Source organism: Budorcas taxicolor, chromosome 24 (genome assembly GCF_023091745.1).
Source record: "Budorcas taxicolor isolate Tak-1 chromosome 24, Takin1.1, whole genome shotgun sequence".
In the NCBI taxonomy this organism is placed as follows: Eukaryota; Metazoa; Chordata; class Mammalia; order Artiodactyla; family Bovidae; genus Budorcas; species Budorcas taxicolor.
The window spans coordinates 26,450,326-26,467,998 of NC_068933.1; the positions used below are offsets into that span (position 1 = coordinate 26,450,326).

At 37.0% G+C, this 17,673-nt stretch overlaps 1 protein-coding gene across 1 annotated transcript in view; it reads left to right on the top strand.

Moving 5' to 3' along the window:
• Positions 1–17,673, top strand: part of WRN (WRN RecQ like helicase) — a 113,466-nt gene that overhangs the window by 13,266 nt on the left and 82,527 nt on the right. Inside the window, exons 2-7 of the mRNA XM_052661475.1 lie at positions 5,972–6,073; positions 6,729–6,841; positions 11,178–11,323; positions 11,867–12,015; positions 12,780–12,929; positions 14,949–15,018. Coding sequence (XP_052517435.1) covers positions 5,984–6,073; positions 6,729–6,841; positions 11,178–11,323; positions 11,867–12,015; positions 12,780–12,929; positions 14,949–15,018 — 718 coding nt within the window. The 5' untranslated portion in view covers positions 5,972–5,983. The remainder of the gene's footprint in view (positions 1–5,971; positions 6,074–6,728; positions 6,842–11,177; positions 11,324–11,866; positions 12,016–12,779; positions 12,930–14,948; positions 15,019–17,673) is intronic.

The following is a 17,673-nucleotide window of genomic DNA, read 5'->3' on the forward strand; positions in this document are numbered from 1 at the left end:
AAGAGGCAAATTTTCTTAAGACTTGGAATCCTTTCCACGGACTCTCTGATCCCAGGAAGAATAGAGTGGAGCGCTTTAAAATATAAAAATCCTGTAAAGTATCTAAGGCTCCCAGATGGGAAAAATGTTACTCATAATTGAAGAAAGCAGCAGAAAAGCAATGGACTTCTTACTTGTGATGTTAAATGGCAGAAAACTGTAAGAGAACATCTACAAACTGCTGAGAGACTGTTAGATGCTCCGTCAACACATCATTCTCTTATCTGTCTGAAAAAATAGGTTTTTATATTTGCAAGGGATCAGCGCTTATCCCCTACATATTCTACCTGAGGAAAGCAATTGAAAAGAACCTCTGAGCAAACAATTGAATTCAGAACAGAGATCCAGGATAGGGCAGGATGAATTGAAAAGGAAACCATAGTAAGCAATATAAACACTTACATATCCTGGTGGCTCAGAGGTTAAAGTGTCTGCCTGCAATGCGGGAGACCTGGGTTCGATCCCTGGATCGGGAAGATCCCCTGGAAAAGGAAATGACAACCCACCCCAGTATTCTTGCTTGCAGAATCTCATGGATGGAGGAGCCTGGTGCGCTACAGTCCACAGGGTTGCAAAGAGTTGGACCTGACTGAGCAACTTCAGTTCAGTTCAAACATTAAAATGGATGATGAAATTTGTAACAAAAATGTTCAGAAAACAGTAAGGATTCTTGAAATAGAAAAGTAGTACTAGAAAGCCAACAGGCTGTAGTAGCCAAAACTGTATCAGCAAAAGACAGTGGTTAAGGGTGGGGAAGTCAAAACATTCTAAGAGTTTTCCCTTACTGGATGGAGAGACAGTGTAAATGTCAGGTCTTGATGGGGCAGGGATATAGTTTTATTATTTTGCCCAGAGAGTGGAGTAATAGTAGGATGTGTAAAAAGTGAAGTTTTAACACTGACAATGGTAAAAAAGAGTATGAATGGTAACTTCACCCAGTTGGGAAAAATGGATGAAGAGTAAGAGGAAACCGAAGAGAGGAAGATAAATATTAATCAAAAATGAAAGGGAAAGCACAAGTTCTTATACTAACTGTGAATGAGATGAATCTCTTATTGAAAGACAGCATGTTCAAGTTGGTGCTGTTAAAAACCAAAACCAGAAAAGTAAACCACAACAAAAATCCCAGGTGTATGTTGTTTAAAGCCAACCTTTAAAAAAGTGATAAAGGTGAAAAGTGGTAGATAGTGGTGGATAGATAGGTGAGATTATTCTAGAAAAATCCAAACCAAAGCAAATCAAAATACATTATTGATTTTAAAGAGGGACTTGCGATCCTTTAATGGCTCAAATAAGAAAGGATAAGATTTGATTTTGGAAAAAGATGTGTGAACATTGTTCATACTCAACAAGGTAACAGCTCAATATATAGTTTAAAAATTCTATTATTCAATGACTTAGATCCTTTCCAAGAATAAGCTTTATCTGATCAATGATTAAAAGCCGCATGTATGCAGAAGAATTTCTCTACTGTGAATTATTCTCCAACTTTCCTTTTCTGTGTGCTTTTTATCTGGCCCAAGATATAAGTATGAATAAGTTTGATAAAAATGTTAGGTTTGTAAACATGTTTATTTTCAAATTCTTAACCTGGAGGCATCTAGACAGAATTTTCTGTGCAAAAAAGAGTATGTACATCTAAAGATTAGACATTTTAAATTAAAATGATTTCAGTCATATAGCTGGCTATAGGGAAGAGTTACTGAGGTTTATTTCTGTTCTGGCAGTATGAATAATTACTTACAGAATTACAAGATTTTATAGCTGTTTTAATAGAGTTGTTTATTATTTGCAGAAAACAGTTTTCTGGCAGTTTTGCAAATGATCTTCTCTGTATATAGCAAAACTTGTTTTCCCGTTTAATAAAAATGTTTGTAAGATTAAGAGTAGACTCTTTTCCTATGTGTGTTGTGTGTATATACACATACTTTGGGATTAGCTTTCGACTTTCCTGTTAAGGGCTTTGGATTTGTGGCAGATCAGTTCAGTTCAATCGCTCAGTTGTGTCCGACTCTTTGTGACCCCATGGACTGCAGCATGCCAGGCTTCCCTGTCCATCACCAACTCCTGGAGCCTACTCAAACTCATGTCCATTGAGTCAGTGATGCCATCCAACTATCTCATCCTCTGTCATCCCCTTCTCCCACCTTCAATCTTTCCCAGCATCAGGGTCTTTTCCGATGAGTCAGCTCTTTGCATCCGGTGGCCAAAGTATTGGAGTTTCAGCTTCAGCATCAGTCCTTCCAATGAGTATTTAGGACTGATTTCCTTTAGGATTGACTGGTTGGATCTCCTTGCAGTCCAAGGGACTCTCAAGAGTCTTCTCCAACACCACAGTTCAAAAGCATCAATTCTTCAGTGCTGAGCTTTCTTTATAGTCCAACTCTCACCTCCATACATGACCACTGGAAAAACTGTAGCTTTGACTCGACGGACTTTTGATGGCAAAGTAATGTCTCTGGTTTTTAATATGCTGTCTAGGTTGGTCATAACATTTCTTCCAAGGAGCAAGTGTCTTTTAACTTCATGGCTGCAGTCACCATCTGCAGTGATTTTGGAGTCCTCCCCCCACAAATAAAGTCTGTCACTGTTTCCATTGTTTCCCCCTTTATTTGCCATGAAGTGATGAGACCAGATGCCATGGCTTAGTTTTTTGAATATTGGGTTTTAAGCCAGCCTTTTCACACTCCTTTCATTTTTATCAAGAGGCTCTTTAGTTCTTCTTCGCTTTCTGCCATGAGGGTGGTGTCATCTGCGTATTTGAGATTATTAATATTTCTCCCTGCAATCTTGATTCCATCTTGTGCTTGATCCAGCCTGGCATTTCGCATGATGTACTCTGCATATAAGTTAAATAAGCAGGGTGACAATATACAGTGTTCATGTGCTCCTTTCCCAATTTGGAACCATTCTGTTCTGTGTCTGGTTCTGTTGCTTCTACACTTGCATACAGATTTCTCAGGAGGCAGGTAAGGTGGGCTGGTATTCCCATCTCTTGAAGAATTTTCCAGTTTGTTGTGATCCACACAGTCAAAGGGTTTGACGTAGTCAATAAAGCAGAAGTAGATGTTTTTCTGGAACTCTTTTTCTTTTTCAGTGATACAATGCATGTTGGCAATTTGATTTCTGGTTCCTCTACCTTTTCTAAATCCAGCTGGAACATCTTGAAGTTCTCGGTTCACATACTGTTGAAGCTTCACTTGAAGAATTTTGAGCATTATTTTACTAGCATGTGAGATGAGTGCAATTGTGCAGTAGCTTGAACATTCTTTGGCATTGCCTTTCTTTGGGGTTGGAATGTAAACTGAACTTTTCCAGTCCTGTGGCCACTGCTGAGTTTTCCAAATTTGCTGGCATATTGAGTGCAGCACTTTCACCGCATCATCTTTTAGGATTTGAAATAAATATAAGCTTATTAATAACCATTAACATTTATAAATTGCCTTGCAGTGTGTCAGTCTGCCAGTTCACCTCGGTCACTCAGTTGTGTCCGACCCTTTGTGACCCCGTGGACTGCAGCACTCCAGGCCTCCCTGTCCATCACCAACTCCCGGAGTTTACTCAAATTCATGCCTATTGAGTCTGTGATGCCATCCAACCATCTCATCCTCTGTTGTCCCCTTCTGCCACCTTCAATCTTTCCCAGCATCGGGGTCTTTTCCAGTGAGTCAGTCCTTCGCAACAGGTAGCCAGAGTATTGGAGTTTCAGCTTCAGCATCAGTCCTTCCAATGAGTGGTTAGGACTGATTTCCTTTAGGATTGACTGGTTGGAGCTTCTTGCAGTCCAAGGGACTCTCAAGAGTCTTCTCCAACACCACAGTTCAAAAGCATCAATTCTTCGGTGCTAAGCTTTCTTTATAGACCAACTCTCACACCCATACATGACCACTGGAAAAACTGTAGCTTTGACTCGACGGACTTTTGATGGCAAAGTAATGTCTCAGGTTTTTAATATGCTGTCTAGGTTGGTCATAACTTTTCTTTCAAGGAACAAGCCTCTTTTCATTTCATGGCTGCAGTCACCATCTGCAGTGATTTTGGAGCTCCAAAAAGTAGTCTGTCACTGTTTCCGTCGTTTTAGCATCTATTTGCCGTGAAGTGATTAGACTGGATGCCATGATCTTAGTTTTTTGATCTTAGTTTTAAGCCAACTTTTTCACTCTCCTCTTTCACTTTCATCAGGAGGCTCTTTATTTCTTCTTCACTCTCTGCTTTAAGAGTGGCGTCATCTGCATATCTGAGGTTATTGATATTTCTCCCGTCAGTCTTGATTCCAGCTGGTGTTTCATCCAGCATATATTTTATCTTACGACATATAATACAGGTGGTAGTGCTAACATTCGAGTTGTTAGTTGATTGACTGAATCATAGATCTTCCCCAATGCCAGACTTCGCTAATGACTCAAAGAGTACAGGCAAGCATGAAGTGGAGATGGAATATTATTTTCTTTTTGTTTTTTGGAGGATCCCCAAACTCTCACACACAGATTCCAAAAATGTCCTTTTCTTCTGCATTAGTACATGTTATGGTTTTGGATTAGCAGAATAGTTTTGAGCAGTTAAAAAAAAATTGCACAAAGGAAGTTGTCTTCATTTTGGAACTCTTCTGTTTTATATTATCTTAATTGTACAGCTTGCTGACTACCTCCCATTTTCCAGACATGAATTAATCAATCCATCATTCTAAGCTTATTTGTGAGAAGCAATCTAGATAGGTTAGTTATAGCTGGCTAACAACATTTTCTAGATAGATGCTCTTTGGTATTTTTTGGCTAGTAGATACCACTGATAGGTGAGCCCTGGTGGCTGAGTGATTGAGGTCTTTCATTCCCACTTCCTCAGTAGAGTGAGTGAGTTATCTTCTACTACTGTTAACTGTTTCCTTCTCAAGGTATAAGAGTGAGTTTGTTCTGTATGACAGATTTGTTTGCCAAAGTAATCTTTAAAATTTTTCTTTCATACATTATTAGTGTTATCAGTTTTGGGGGTTTATGCTTGGGAAAATGAGAACTTAATGGATACTTGCTGGATGCTGTTTAATTTCAGCATTTATAATATCAGTAGGGATGACAGGTTAACCCATAATCATAAATAGTTGCTTTGATTATTTTATGTTAATATCATCTTTCATCATAAGAATCTTCAGGTATATATTAAAATCTGCTGTGCATTTACTAGAAATTTGAGATGTCAGGAAGTAAGGTTGGGGTTTGAAGAGCTTTATTAAGAACTTAAGGCCACTTCAGTTTATTGTGTAAAGTGACATGAGGAGATGGCTCTGTTTTACCTTTAACAGAGTATGTCATAGTGTTTCTAGTCTTTGTATTTCTGTAACCATTCTTGAAGTGCAGTTTACGTTGAGGAGAGCCCTCAAAGCTCATAACAGATTTTTTAAAAAATACTCCCAACGAAACTAGAGAGACTAGTTCACTTGACAGGTCAAGAGTGTAATAAAAACCCTTAATATAGAAAAGCTTTTCTGTCTTTTCAGGTAGATTTGTGAACAATTTAACAGTTTTGTGAGTTTACTTAGATCTTAGGAAATATGATAAGAAAATTCAAGTTATCAGAAATGTATAGAAATTTATATACCCAGAGATTCTCATTGTGAATGAGATAAAGATTATTTTTTGAAGTGCTCAAAGTCAGAGAATAATAGAATTTTGAAACTGCTAGAAGCTTAGAATTTAGAACTCTATTAAACTGCCTCATTTTTTTTTTTAAAGAAGAAATACTAAATGAATGGCTTGTCGAGCTAGCATGTTGTTCTTTTGCGATTCTGGCTCTTACATCCTGTATTTGGGTCCAGATGCCATAACTTACTTTAAATGTGTGTGTTTGGCTCCTCAGTCATGTTGATTGGTCTGTCTGGATTTTCTTACAAAGACTGAGTTTATTCACAGAATAATTGTTCTTTGGGTTTTGCAACTAGGACCTTTTAAAGATGAGTGAACAAACATTGGAAAGAGGACAGCAGCGGAAACTTCCTGAATGGATGTCTATGCAGAAGAGCTATACAGTAAAAGAAAAAAAGGTATGCAGTTCATCAGTAATTCTTTCAGATGGAAAATTTAATGTATATTTGACTGTAAACTGAGTTCATTCTCACACTTATAAACTTCAAGCCATTATTTACTTTTAGAGTTGTTGTGAATGAACCAGAATCTAGTCATTGAATGGATGAGTGGGATTAAATTTTAATTGGATTTACAGTATAAGAATTCTTATTCTGTTTTCTCTTTTTATCTAGTTCACATGGCTGGCCTTGCCAGTTTGTTCCATTTCAGACTGTAATTTAGACAGTATTTATTTTTGTGAATTTTTTTATGGTCAAGTGAATTTTAAGCCCTGATAGATTTAAGCTTCACCAACCAACCAGTCTTCAGCATTTTAAGGCAACATTATTGCATCTAGAATACTAATCTAATGGCAGAAAAGCATTAACAAAATAAATGCTTTTATGAAAATAGGGTAGAAGTTTGCAAGTAAATTTGTTAGAAAAATAATTTTACAGTAGATAGCTTCATCTTTGTTAAATTGTCCATATGACTCATTAGTCTATGAAGCTTTAGTTGATAAAACTTAGAGCTATAATTTGCCATATTTCAGTGAATTTTATTATTTCAATGAACATTTATTACTTAATGTGACTTTTATTTGTGCCTTTTTGGAATTTTGTTTAACTCAAGGCATCTGTTCAGAAGAGTGTTTTGGAAGATCACCTGCCCTTCTTAGAATTCACTGGATCCATTGTGTACAGTTATGAAGCTAATGATTGTTCTTTGCTCTCAGAAGATATTAGGTAAAGATTTAAATTTCCAACTTTCATTTGAATTTGGACCCTTAGACTATAAGCCTTATAGTAGTATTTGTAAGTGTACTGAGTTTTATAGAGGAGGTGTGTTTTGTACATAGTTATACATGTAAAACATCACTAATTCTACTTTTTAAATAAAAACTTAAAATTTCTGAATTAAATATGTAATGTCCCTGTTTGTTCATTCATAAACCTTTGTATTACTTTAGCTAATTTTTAATCTTTTCAATACTTAAGATATTATATATAGAATACTGAACACACCAGTTTAGGAAAAACATGCAAAAGTTATTCAACCTCTAAAACGTCCCTTTCTATTTCATTAAAAATACCAAATTGTAATATTGAATAGTGACTGTGACCGTCTCTGTTGCATTTAATTAGCAACAATTATAGCAAATGATCCTTTAAGAGAACTTTAAAAATGATTATTCATATTTTTTAGTTTGCCAAATTAGTTTTCCGTAATAATCCAGTCTAAGGCTCTTCAAGCATTTTACAAGGAGAAGTAGTAGGAGATCCATTCAAATCTTTGACGTTACTATACTTGTCCTTTTTTTTTTTTTTTTAATTACTGTTTACACATTGGACCTTCCTGGTGTCTCAGATGGTAAAGAATCTACCTGTAATGTGGGAGACCTGGGTTCAATCCCTGGGTTGGAAAGATCCCCTGGAGAAGGGAATGGCTTCCCACTCCAGTATTCTTGCCTGGAGAATCCCCATGGACAGTGGAGCCTGGTGGACTATAATCCATGGGGTTGCAGAGTCAGACATGACTGAGTTTAGGACTCAAGCGATAGCACACATTGGCTTGAAAGAAGCAGAAGTAAGTTAAGCTGTTTATTAATGGTTTCCTGGTAGATATATTATAGAAAGAGCGGTCAGTTGAGCTCACTTCCGCTGTAGTTCATTGGCTTTTTTTGGGTCTCTTCAAATAGAACTAAGTTTGTCTTACAGAGAAAATAAAATCTGTTGTTTATGTATTAACTCTACCATCTTACCTTTAACAATGCGACAGTATGTCCTATCTGAAGGTAATAAGCCTAAGTGTCTTGAAGGGTGTAGTTCTGATGAATTGTGTTTTATGGAAGGTAAGCAAGTAGTTTGGGTTTGGTTTTTTTTTTGTCACCTCATTTCAGGTTTTCAGCAATTTGATTATGATGTGCCTTTGTGTAGTGTGGTTTGTGTTTGTCTTGCTTGGGTGTTCAGTGAGCTTTTTGGATCTCTAGATTTATAGTTTCATCATGTTTGAATAACTTCTGCAAATGTGTTTTCTCTCACATCCTGTTTTTCTCTTCTGCCACTCTGTATGTGTGTAGGTTACATTGCTTAATTCAGCAACTGTGTTCTTGGTCATGAGGCTCTTTGTCTTGAAAATTTTTGATTCTTTTTATTCTCTGTGCTTGGGCTCTGTCTGTAAGTTCCCTTGTTTTTTGATTCTGTAGTATCTGATCAGCTATTATGCCATCCTGTGAATTTAAAATCTTGTATTTTTCATGTCTGGAAGCTCTATTTGTTTCTTTTTAAAAATACCTTCTATTTTGGCTCTTACCATATTCGTATTCATAAAAAGCAGAGACATTACTTTGCCAGCAAAGGTCCATCTAGTCCAGGCTATGATTTTTCCAGTAGTCATGTGTGGAGGTGAGAGTTGGACTATAAAGAAAGCTGAGCACTGAAGAATTGATGCTTTTGAACTGTGGTGTTGGAGAAGACTCTTGAGAGTCCTTTGGACTGCAAAGAGATCCAACCAGTCCTTCCTAAAGGAGATCAGTCCTGAGTGTTCATTGGAAGGACTGATGTTGAAGCTGAAACTCCAATACTCTGGCCACCTGATGCAAAGAGCTGATTCACTGGAAAAAACCCTGATGCTGGGAAAGAATGAGTGCAGGATAAGAAGAGGACAGAGGATGAGGTGGTTGGATGGCATCACTGACTCAATGGACATGAGTTTGGGTAAACTCCGGGAGTTGGTGATGGACAGGGAGGCCTGGTGTGCTGTGGTCCATGGGGTCGCAAAGAGTTGGACACGACTGAGCAACTGAACTGAACTGATATTCATATTTTCTTTCAAATCTTTGAACATATTCAGCATATTTATAATAGCTGTGTTAATATACTCTTCTGTTAATTCCATTATACTAATTATTTTTCTATTAAATGACTGTTATCCTGCTTATAAGTCATGTTTTCCTGTTTCTTTTCTCATGACTGACAATTTTTGATTAGATGTTATGATCTTACCTGGTTGAATGTTAGATTTTGTTGTCTTCCTTCAAAGAAAGGAGCTTTGCTGTGTTGGGCAGTAAAGTCACCTGAAAATCAGTTTTACACTTTGAGGCTTAGTTTTAACTTTTTTTGGCCAGATGTCAGTAGCCTTTATTCTGGGCATGATTTAGTCAGTAATGGGTGTGACCTTTCTGGAGTCTTTGCTGACTGCACCAGGTGATCAAAACGAATCTCTCTACTCCAGTTTTGCAGAACTCAATGCCTCTTACCTCTGTGTAAGCCGTAGGAGTTGTCCAGATTGCAGTTCCCTGGTTTTCCTTTGTCCAGCCTCATAGTTTCTCTCTGTCCTTGCATGTCCTTTCCTGCCTAGCTCCCTCCTCCCCAGGACTCTGCCCACACCTTCCAGCTGCTTCCCCTCTCTGGCTCTGAACTCTGTCCTCCCAATTCAGTGCTCTGCTTTGGACTCTCCTTCCTCTTCTGTTGTCCAGAATGTTCCAGGTGGAAACCTGGGGCAGCTTTTGGGATTTTTCTTGATTTCCTCCCCTCAGAGAGCACAGTCCTGTAGCGCCTGTTGTCCAGTGTCTGGAAACTCTTATTTATGCATTTTCTTTAATCTTCTCTATTTGTTCATGGGAGAAAGTTATGACTGATCAGTGTTATTTCATCTTAGCCCAAAACAGAGGTTGAGTTTTTTAAAATTTATGAAATAGGTTTTTCACTTTTAAAAACTATGAAGCAGGCAAATATAAGCAATAATTTAACACTCACCCATAGTCCTTCCACTAACTTTGTCAAACTTTAATCTTCCTTTTCTTCAAAGCTTTATTAAGAGAAAACAATAAAATATAGCTGAAGCCTCGTGTGTGCTCTTTCTGATTCTCTTTTGCAGTCCTCTGAGCTAACTTCTATCGTGAGTTCAGTGTTTAGTATTCCCTCACATATTTTCTATAATTTTCATAATTTAGTGTCCCCCTCAATATCATATACTATTACTTGCCCATTAAGAAACTTTAAAAATAATGCTATCAAACTCTGTGTATTCTTCCACTTGTCTTTTTCACTCAACACTTTATATTCTTGTGAATTTTTCTTTTTGGTTTGGTATATGAAGTTCTATTTAAACTTTTATATAGTATTACATTGTCTCAGTATATCATAATTTATTCACTCTTGTTGATGGAAATGTAGTGCTTCCATTTTTGCTTGTCGGAATAGTATTGCAATGAACATTCTTAAATATTTCTAATTATGCACATGTAAGTTTCATATATTTATGAGAAAATCTTGTCAGGTCATACAGTTCATACATCTTTAGCTAGATATCGTCAGAGTTTTTTCCAAGAGGATTATCAGTTTAAAAATTTACCAGTATGTTAGTGGTCCCACTGGCAGTTTTCTTTATCAGCATTAAGTATTGTGGAGCTTTAATTTTTGTTAGTCAGATAGATGTGAAATTGTAAAGGTTCAGTTTACACTTCTCTGACTTCAGAGGAGATCTTGTATCTTCATATATATATTTTAATGTATTGGCCATTTGGATTTCCTTTGGGGAATTATGTGCTCAGTCGGTCAGTCATGTCTGACTCTCTATGACCCCATGGACAGTAGCCACCAGGCTTCTCTGTCTATGGAATTTTCCAGGCCAGAATAGTGGAGCAGGTTGCTGTTTGCTACTCCAGGGGATGATCTTCCCAACCCAGGGACTGAACCCCCATCTCTCGCCTTTCCTGCATTGGCAGTCAGATTCTTTTCCACTGGACCACCTGGGAAACCCTCCTTTGGGGAATTACCTGTTCATATTCCCCCCCCTTTTGAAAACTGGATTATTAATCTTTTTGTATTGACTTTTCAAGGAATTTTTTAGTATTGGGTTGGTGAAAAAGTTCATTTGGGTTTTTCTGTAACATCTTGTAGAAAAACCAGAATGAACTGTTTGGCTAACCCAATATTTTCTGACTATTCATTATCAGTTGTATGTATTACGATATTCTCTACAGTCTGTGGCATGTATTTTAACATGTTGAATGATGTCTTCAATGATGCAGAAATTAGAATTTTAATTAAATAATTTATTTTATTTGCCTCCCTTTAGCATGAGTCTCTCTGATGGAGATGTGGTAGGATTTGACATCGAGTGGCCACCAGTGTACAAGAAAGGGACACTGGGCAGAGTGGCCCTCATTCAGCTGTGCGTGTCAGAGAGCAAGTGCTACTTGTTTCATATTTCTTCTATGTTAGGTTGGTATCTGTTGTATCTGTTTCATTTTTATATGGTAGATAATTGTATTATGTCAACTTTGTCCACATGAAATTAAGCTCTTGAATTAATGGGTGCCTCTCTCATCACCTTATATTTAAGTATTTATATTTTAATTTATATTTTATTTATATTTTATATTTATATTTTATTCACTCATATCCCTGTTTTATTTAATTTTCATGTCATATCTGTCAGTCAATGATATTATTATTCCTGTTTCACAGGGTAGAGGACTGAAGTGTAGAGGGGCTAAATGTTAGTGATAATACAGTTATTAGCATGTAAATTAGCTGTTTTTCTTATCATTTATCTATCAGTCAGGACTTCTTGCTTTAGGTGAAAAAAAAAAGCTCTCAAAAACAGTCAAGGTAAGTGTTGGTTTCTGAATTTAAGCTTAAACACAAATTTAAATATAAACATAGAATGTGTATGAAGTAGAACATAAATCTGTCATGTTTGATAGAACCTATGGAAATAAATATTATATATTATTATATAAATATTAATATAAAGAATTATAGTTTTCCCTCAGGGACTAAAAATGTTGCTTGAAAATGAAGCAATTAAAAAGGCAGGTGTGGGAATTGAACAAGATCAGTGGAAACTTCTACGTGACTTTGATGTCAAGTTGAAGAGTATTGTGGAGCTGACAGATGTTGCCAATGAAAAGGTAGATATAATACATATATTATTTTCAGAATAAAAACAAAATAAATTAGTGTTTTACAGAATGTCGCTTCTGAGTGTTAGATTTTGTTTTTTTGAGAGAATATTTTAAGCTACGCAATGCTTTTATAAAAAAAGAAGTCCCTAATGCATGTCTCATAATGAAAACTTTCAGTTCTAATCAGTTGCCTTAGTGGATAGTTTCTTTAAGCAGGCACCCTCTCCCATATTTGGTACTGTGTTACTTTGTTTTATATATTTGCGAATTTAATTATTATATTTAAAGTTTCTCTCTTTAACCCATCTGTATCAATATCCCCCTTGTTTTTTTTTTTTTGACATGAACATAACACAGCTCTTGTGGTATGATCCTCTTAGTGGACGTTTGACCATCATTTCCATGGCCCATATTTCACATATTTTATTAATGTAGTCATTTAAGTTACATTCTCACATTAGCCAAGTGTTCATTTGGCTGAGAAGTAGGAAAATCATCAACTTATTCAACTTTTGTGCATGAATGATACTTTGACAGTCCAAAAATTTTAATACCTACCTTGAGGAAATGATAGAATTGCATTCTTGTAAGGTAGACTGCGAATGAGGTTTTTAGTGACTGGAAATCTACTAAGGACTATCTCTGCCTTATATTTTGGTGTAACATTTTCAACTTTATGTGTGACATGGTCGTTTGGTATCAGTTAGAAATATCTAAGAATAAAAGGAAAGAAAGAGCTTTTGCTGAGTTGATTTTTCCATTATTTTTAGCTGAAATGTATAGAGACCTGGAGCCTCAATGGTTTGGTTAAATACCTCTTTGGTAAACAGCTTCTGAAAGACCGGTCTATCCGCTGTAGCAACTGGAGTAAGTTTCCCCTCACTGAAGACCAGAAAGTGTATGCAGCCACTGATGCTTATGTATGTACCAAAGATCTTTTTCAAAAATTAATTTTTATTAGAATATAGTTGCTTTACAATGTTGTGTTAGTTTCTACTGTATAGCAAATGAATCAGCCATACATATACACATAGCCCCTCTTTTTTGGATTTCCCTCCCATTTAGGTCATCACAGAGCACTGAGTAGAGTTTCCTGTGCTATACAGTAGGCTCTCATTAGTCATCGGTTTTATACATAGTAACCATGAAATTAAAAGACGTGTGCTCTGTGGAAGAAAAGCTATGACGAACCTAGAAAGTGTATTAAAATGCAGAGATATCACTTTGCCAACAAAGGTTCATGTAGTCAAAGCTATGGTTTTTCCAAAATAGTCATGTATGGATGTGAGAGTTGGACCATAAAGAAGGCTGAGCACTGAAGAATTGATTCAATTCACAGCTTTTGAACTGTGGTGCTGGAGAAGACTCTTGAGAGTCTCTTGGATAGTGAGGAGATGAACCCAGTCAGTCCTAAAGGAAATCAATCCTGAATATTTATTGGAAGGACTGATGCTGAAGCTGAAGCTCTAGTACATTGGCAACCTGATGCAAACAGCCGACTTGCTGGAAAAGGCCCTGATGCTGGGAAAGATTGAGGGTAGGAGGAGAAGGGGACGACAGACGGCAGGATGGTTGGATGGCATCACTGACTCAATGGACATGAGTTTGAACAAACTCTGGAAGATAGGGAAGCCTGGCATGCTGTAGTCCATGGGGTCACAAACAGTCAGACACGACTTAGCAACTGAGCAACAACAAATCAATACTGTATATGTGTCAGTCCAAATCTTCCAATTCATCCCATCCCCCTCCTAAGATCTTTAGACTACAATCTATTTTCTAAACTTTATAATAAATTACTTTATAGAATTTTTATTGTGTAAACTAAAATGTTTTAAGTCAGTTGGGCATTAAAAATGCTTAGGTAGAAATTTAGTGAAACTGTTAATTCTAAATATTATTAGTAAGTATCAATAGATTGTAATGCTAGTTATTTTTATCACCATGAAGCAAAAATAAGGTCCAATTTTTATGTGAAAAAAAATGAGTTCTTTGAAAACATGAGAGGACAGTAAGCTCAGACTGAACAAGCACAAATGGTGTTGATGATGTATTTGATTATAAGCCACTTCAGAATAAAAATAACTACAATGCAGTTTCTGTATCGAAACTGGCCTTATTTCTTATGTTTACATTTAAAATGTGGTAAAAATTTAGAAAATTGGCTCCATAATTAGCTCACCACTGCTGTTAGATGATTTTTATAGTTACCTATTTGTACATAGTGAAATTAGGGCTTATCTATCTATACATACATATGTATATATAGCACTCTTTTCTTTTTCCAAAAAGTCTTATTTTATGTCCTAATAGACTTTTTCCCCCCCAGCTTGTACTTTTATTTGTAGATTAGTATCTTGTTTCTTTTCTTTGCATCTTTTTTTAGAAATGGGAGCATATTTTATTTATAACCAGAAGAAAATTCATCTGTGTGGGGAAATAAAAAGATAATTTTCCTTTATGTTTTGTTTAAAATAGAAACCTTGTTGAGAACTAATCCAAGTCCTGTAGCATTTTTTAGTCATGAGAAATCTCTATGACTTGATTGTTCCTATTTACAGTAGCTAGCTGGAGGACTGTCTATACACTGACTAACAGCTAATAATGAGATGATGGCAAATGGATATCTGTAGCATACAGTTTTCTCTTACTTGATTATATTTTGTTAGATTCCATTTATAAGGTGTTTGATTTTAATACTTGGTCATAATATTGGCTGTTAAAATGAGAAAGTTTTTATTTTAAAGGTGTGCCACTTTCTCCATTCTCACGATGGGTGTGGTGAATAAATGAAGACAGATCTGTGTTCAACTTAAAGGGTTGCATTCAGCTTCTTGGGTGCTTTGGGAATCATTGTTTTTGATTTTTGTAAAGGTGAGGCATTGGATTTTATTCTGGTGATTTTAGCATACTGTTTTCACCTTTCTGTTTTCCTACAGGCTGGTTTCATCATTTGTCAAAAATTAGCAAATTTGAGGGATCCTGTACAAATGTTTGTCAAGAGTAAAGGTATGTGATGGTCTGAAAATAAAGGGTAAAATTTGAATTTGCTCATTTGTGAGTTAAGCTCCAAAAGCACAAATTTTCACACGTGTATTTAGCATTATTACCGTGTGTTGGTTGTCTGAGAATTAGGATGAGGTCTGCTTGGCCAAAGCTTAGTGTTTCAAGCTTGTTACTGTGTCAAAGCAGGACTTACTACTTATCCTTTGTGGCATTGCTGTTCACTAGGGTTCTAGAATTGGAGCTTGGAGAACATCAGTGATACAAACAGCCGCCTCGCAGCCTGGAGATTATACATCTTTGCTATAAATATTTGGACTCCGTGGGTGGCACAGTTGGTAAAGATCTGCCTGCCCATGCAGGAGATGGGGGATTCGATCCCTTGGTTGAGAAGATGCCCTCGAGAGACGGCAGTGGCAGAAGGAAATGGCAACACACTCTAGTATTCTTGTCTGGAAGATTCCATGGACAGAGGAGTCTGGTGGGCTACAGTCTGTGGGGTCACAGAGAATCAGACGTGACTGAGTGACTGAGCACAGAGTACCCTGGTTTAAATTTCTAAGTTTTCCCCAGAATGTGATAATTCTGCTGTTTTTCTACTAAAAGAATGGCCACTTGCAGCTTTCAAGTTCAGCTCTCAGATCTCTTGCTAGGTCAGTGATGGCAGATCTGCGTATAGTGTCACATAGGCCAGTGGTGGAATCCCAGCCATGTGACCTGGAATTTACTTGTTTCTTTTACTTGTGTTTGGGAAGTGAGTGATGGTGTAATACCTGTTTCATAGAGTAGCTGTTGAACTCATGATATACTGAGCACCCATACTGGTCTCTGTATAGTTGTTATTCTTGTAGCTTCCTTTTAGAGATTTTAAATAATTGTGTTTGTTAAGGTGTTAGTTAAGGTGATTTTGCCAAATTTTTAAAAATATGGCATGACCTCCTTATAAAAAATTATATAATATCCTTTATAGCTGTTATTGAGAAGGAATCCATACCCTCTGTGGGTGATCCTCCTTTACACGTTAAGGAAGATTTCTTATACTTTGTCTCGTTGGAAGGCCACATCTGTTTAGTGCCTGCTGGCTGTCTGTTGGCAATCATATGGTGGCTGGAAATTACCTTGATAACTGAGGCAGATGATATGTTTTTGAAGCTGGTGTGGAGAACAATATATAAGAGCTTATTTAACTCAGAATTCAACAGAGGGATTCGTGATTTTTTGATTTTGTGGTTTACAAGATTCCTTGTAGGTTATACTTGCTATTTTGTCTCTGATGAAAATGCTTCTGAGGGCTATAAGATATTTCTCAAGTAAAGTAGCATATGTTTTATAAGTTTTTATGCAAGTCCTGATACCTGTCATTGCAATATTGCATTCTTTGACCCTCACTTTTATTCTCTGTTATTTGTTTAAGTGTATTGTGACATCTGAAGGGAAATAACTTGACTAGGATTCCAGTGAATTGTAACTAACATTACCATTCCTTTTTTTTCTACCTCCTTTCATCCCTCCTTCTTTCTTTCCTTTCTTCCTCCCTCCCTCCCTTCCTCCCTTCCTCCCTCCTTCTCGTTACTAAACCAGCAGTGTCAACCTCACCTTTCTCAAATATAGATGTATATATAGATGACATTTTCAAATGATATTTTCAAAACTTTTGGATTTTATTACATTTGTTTTTTTTTCTTTTACTAAAAAATAAAAGAAGATTAGAACGTAGTATTATTCAGCCCACTATAAATGGAGAGCCAGCAGTGAACAAGACAGGCATGATCTGTCTTCTGAGGGGGGAAACCTACAGCTTTATGGGGGATATAGGTGAATATCAGAAAAAAAGGGCACTGTAGGAAGATGAGGCTTATGATGTGGGGGGAGAAAGGTGTTATGGCCAGCATATAGAGGCACCCAGTGAATATTTGGAGGTGTTAGAGAATATTTTCTGGAAAAAGTGCTGTTTATGGCAAGATCTTAAATATGAGCAGGAGTTAGTTGGTGGAAGAGTAGAGGAAGAGTGTCGAAAGGCACAGGCAATGGCAGGTGCCCAGTTCCAGAAGGAAGAGGTGTCTATAGGCAGTTGAAAGCAGTTTGGTATAGTCAGCTGTTGAACATGACAGGGTAAGGGATAGAGAAGAGGCAGGGGTTTTCATTTCCTCCTAAGAGCTGTTGAGAGTTTTAAACAAGAATGACATGCGTTACATTAAAAAAAGTAGAACTTGGGCTGTTGAGCAGAATATTGATTCTGGAGGGCAAGGGTCACAGTGTGAGACCTGTTGGGGTGATATGCCCACAATCCAGGTGAAAGGTGATGGTGACCTGGCTTGGCTGGTTGTATTGTGAGAGGAGAGAAGTGGATAATGCAAAGTACATTTAACAGAGCAGTAGAATCCACAAGATTTAATGTGTCAGTGTGAGCCATGTGCACGGATCAGTCCTGTGTTGTCAGTGTGAGCAGCAGGGATGAGAGACATTGAGGGCAAGGAGCCAGATTTGGGGTAAAGGGGTTGTACAGTTGATTCTAGACATGTTAATGGAAGGAAGCCTGCAAGATAGCAAAGTGGAGGTGGTGGCCAGTAGGCTCTTAGATATATAGCCTGTTAACTCAGGGGGTGATTGGAGTTAAAGAATTAGGGGTTCTAGGTAAAGAACTGGGGCTAAGAGTCTCAA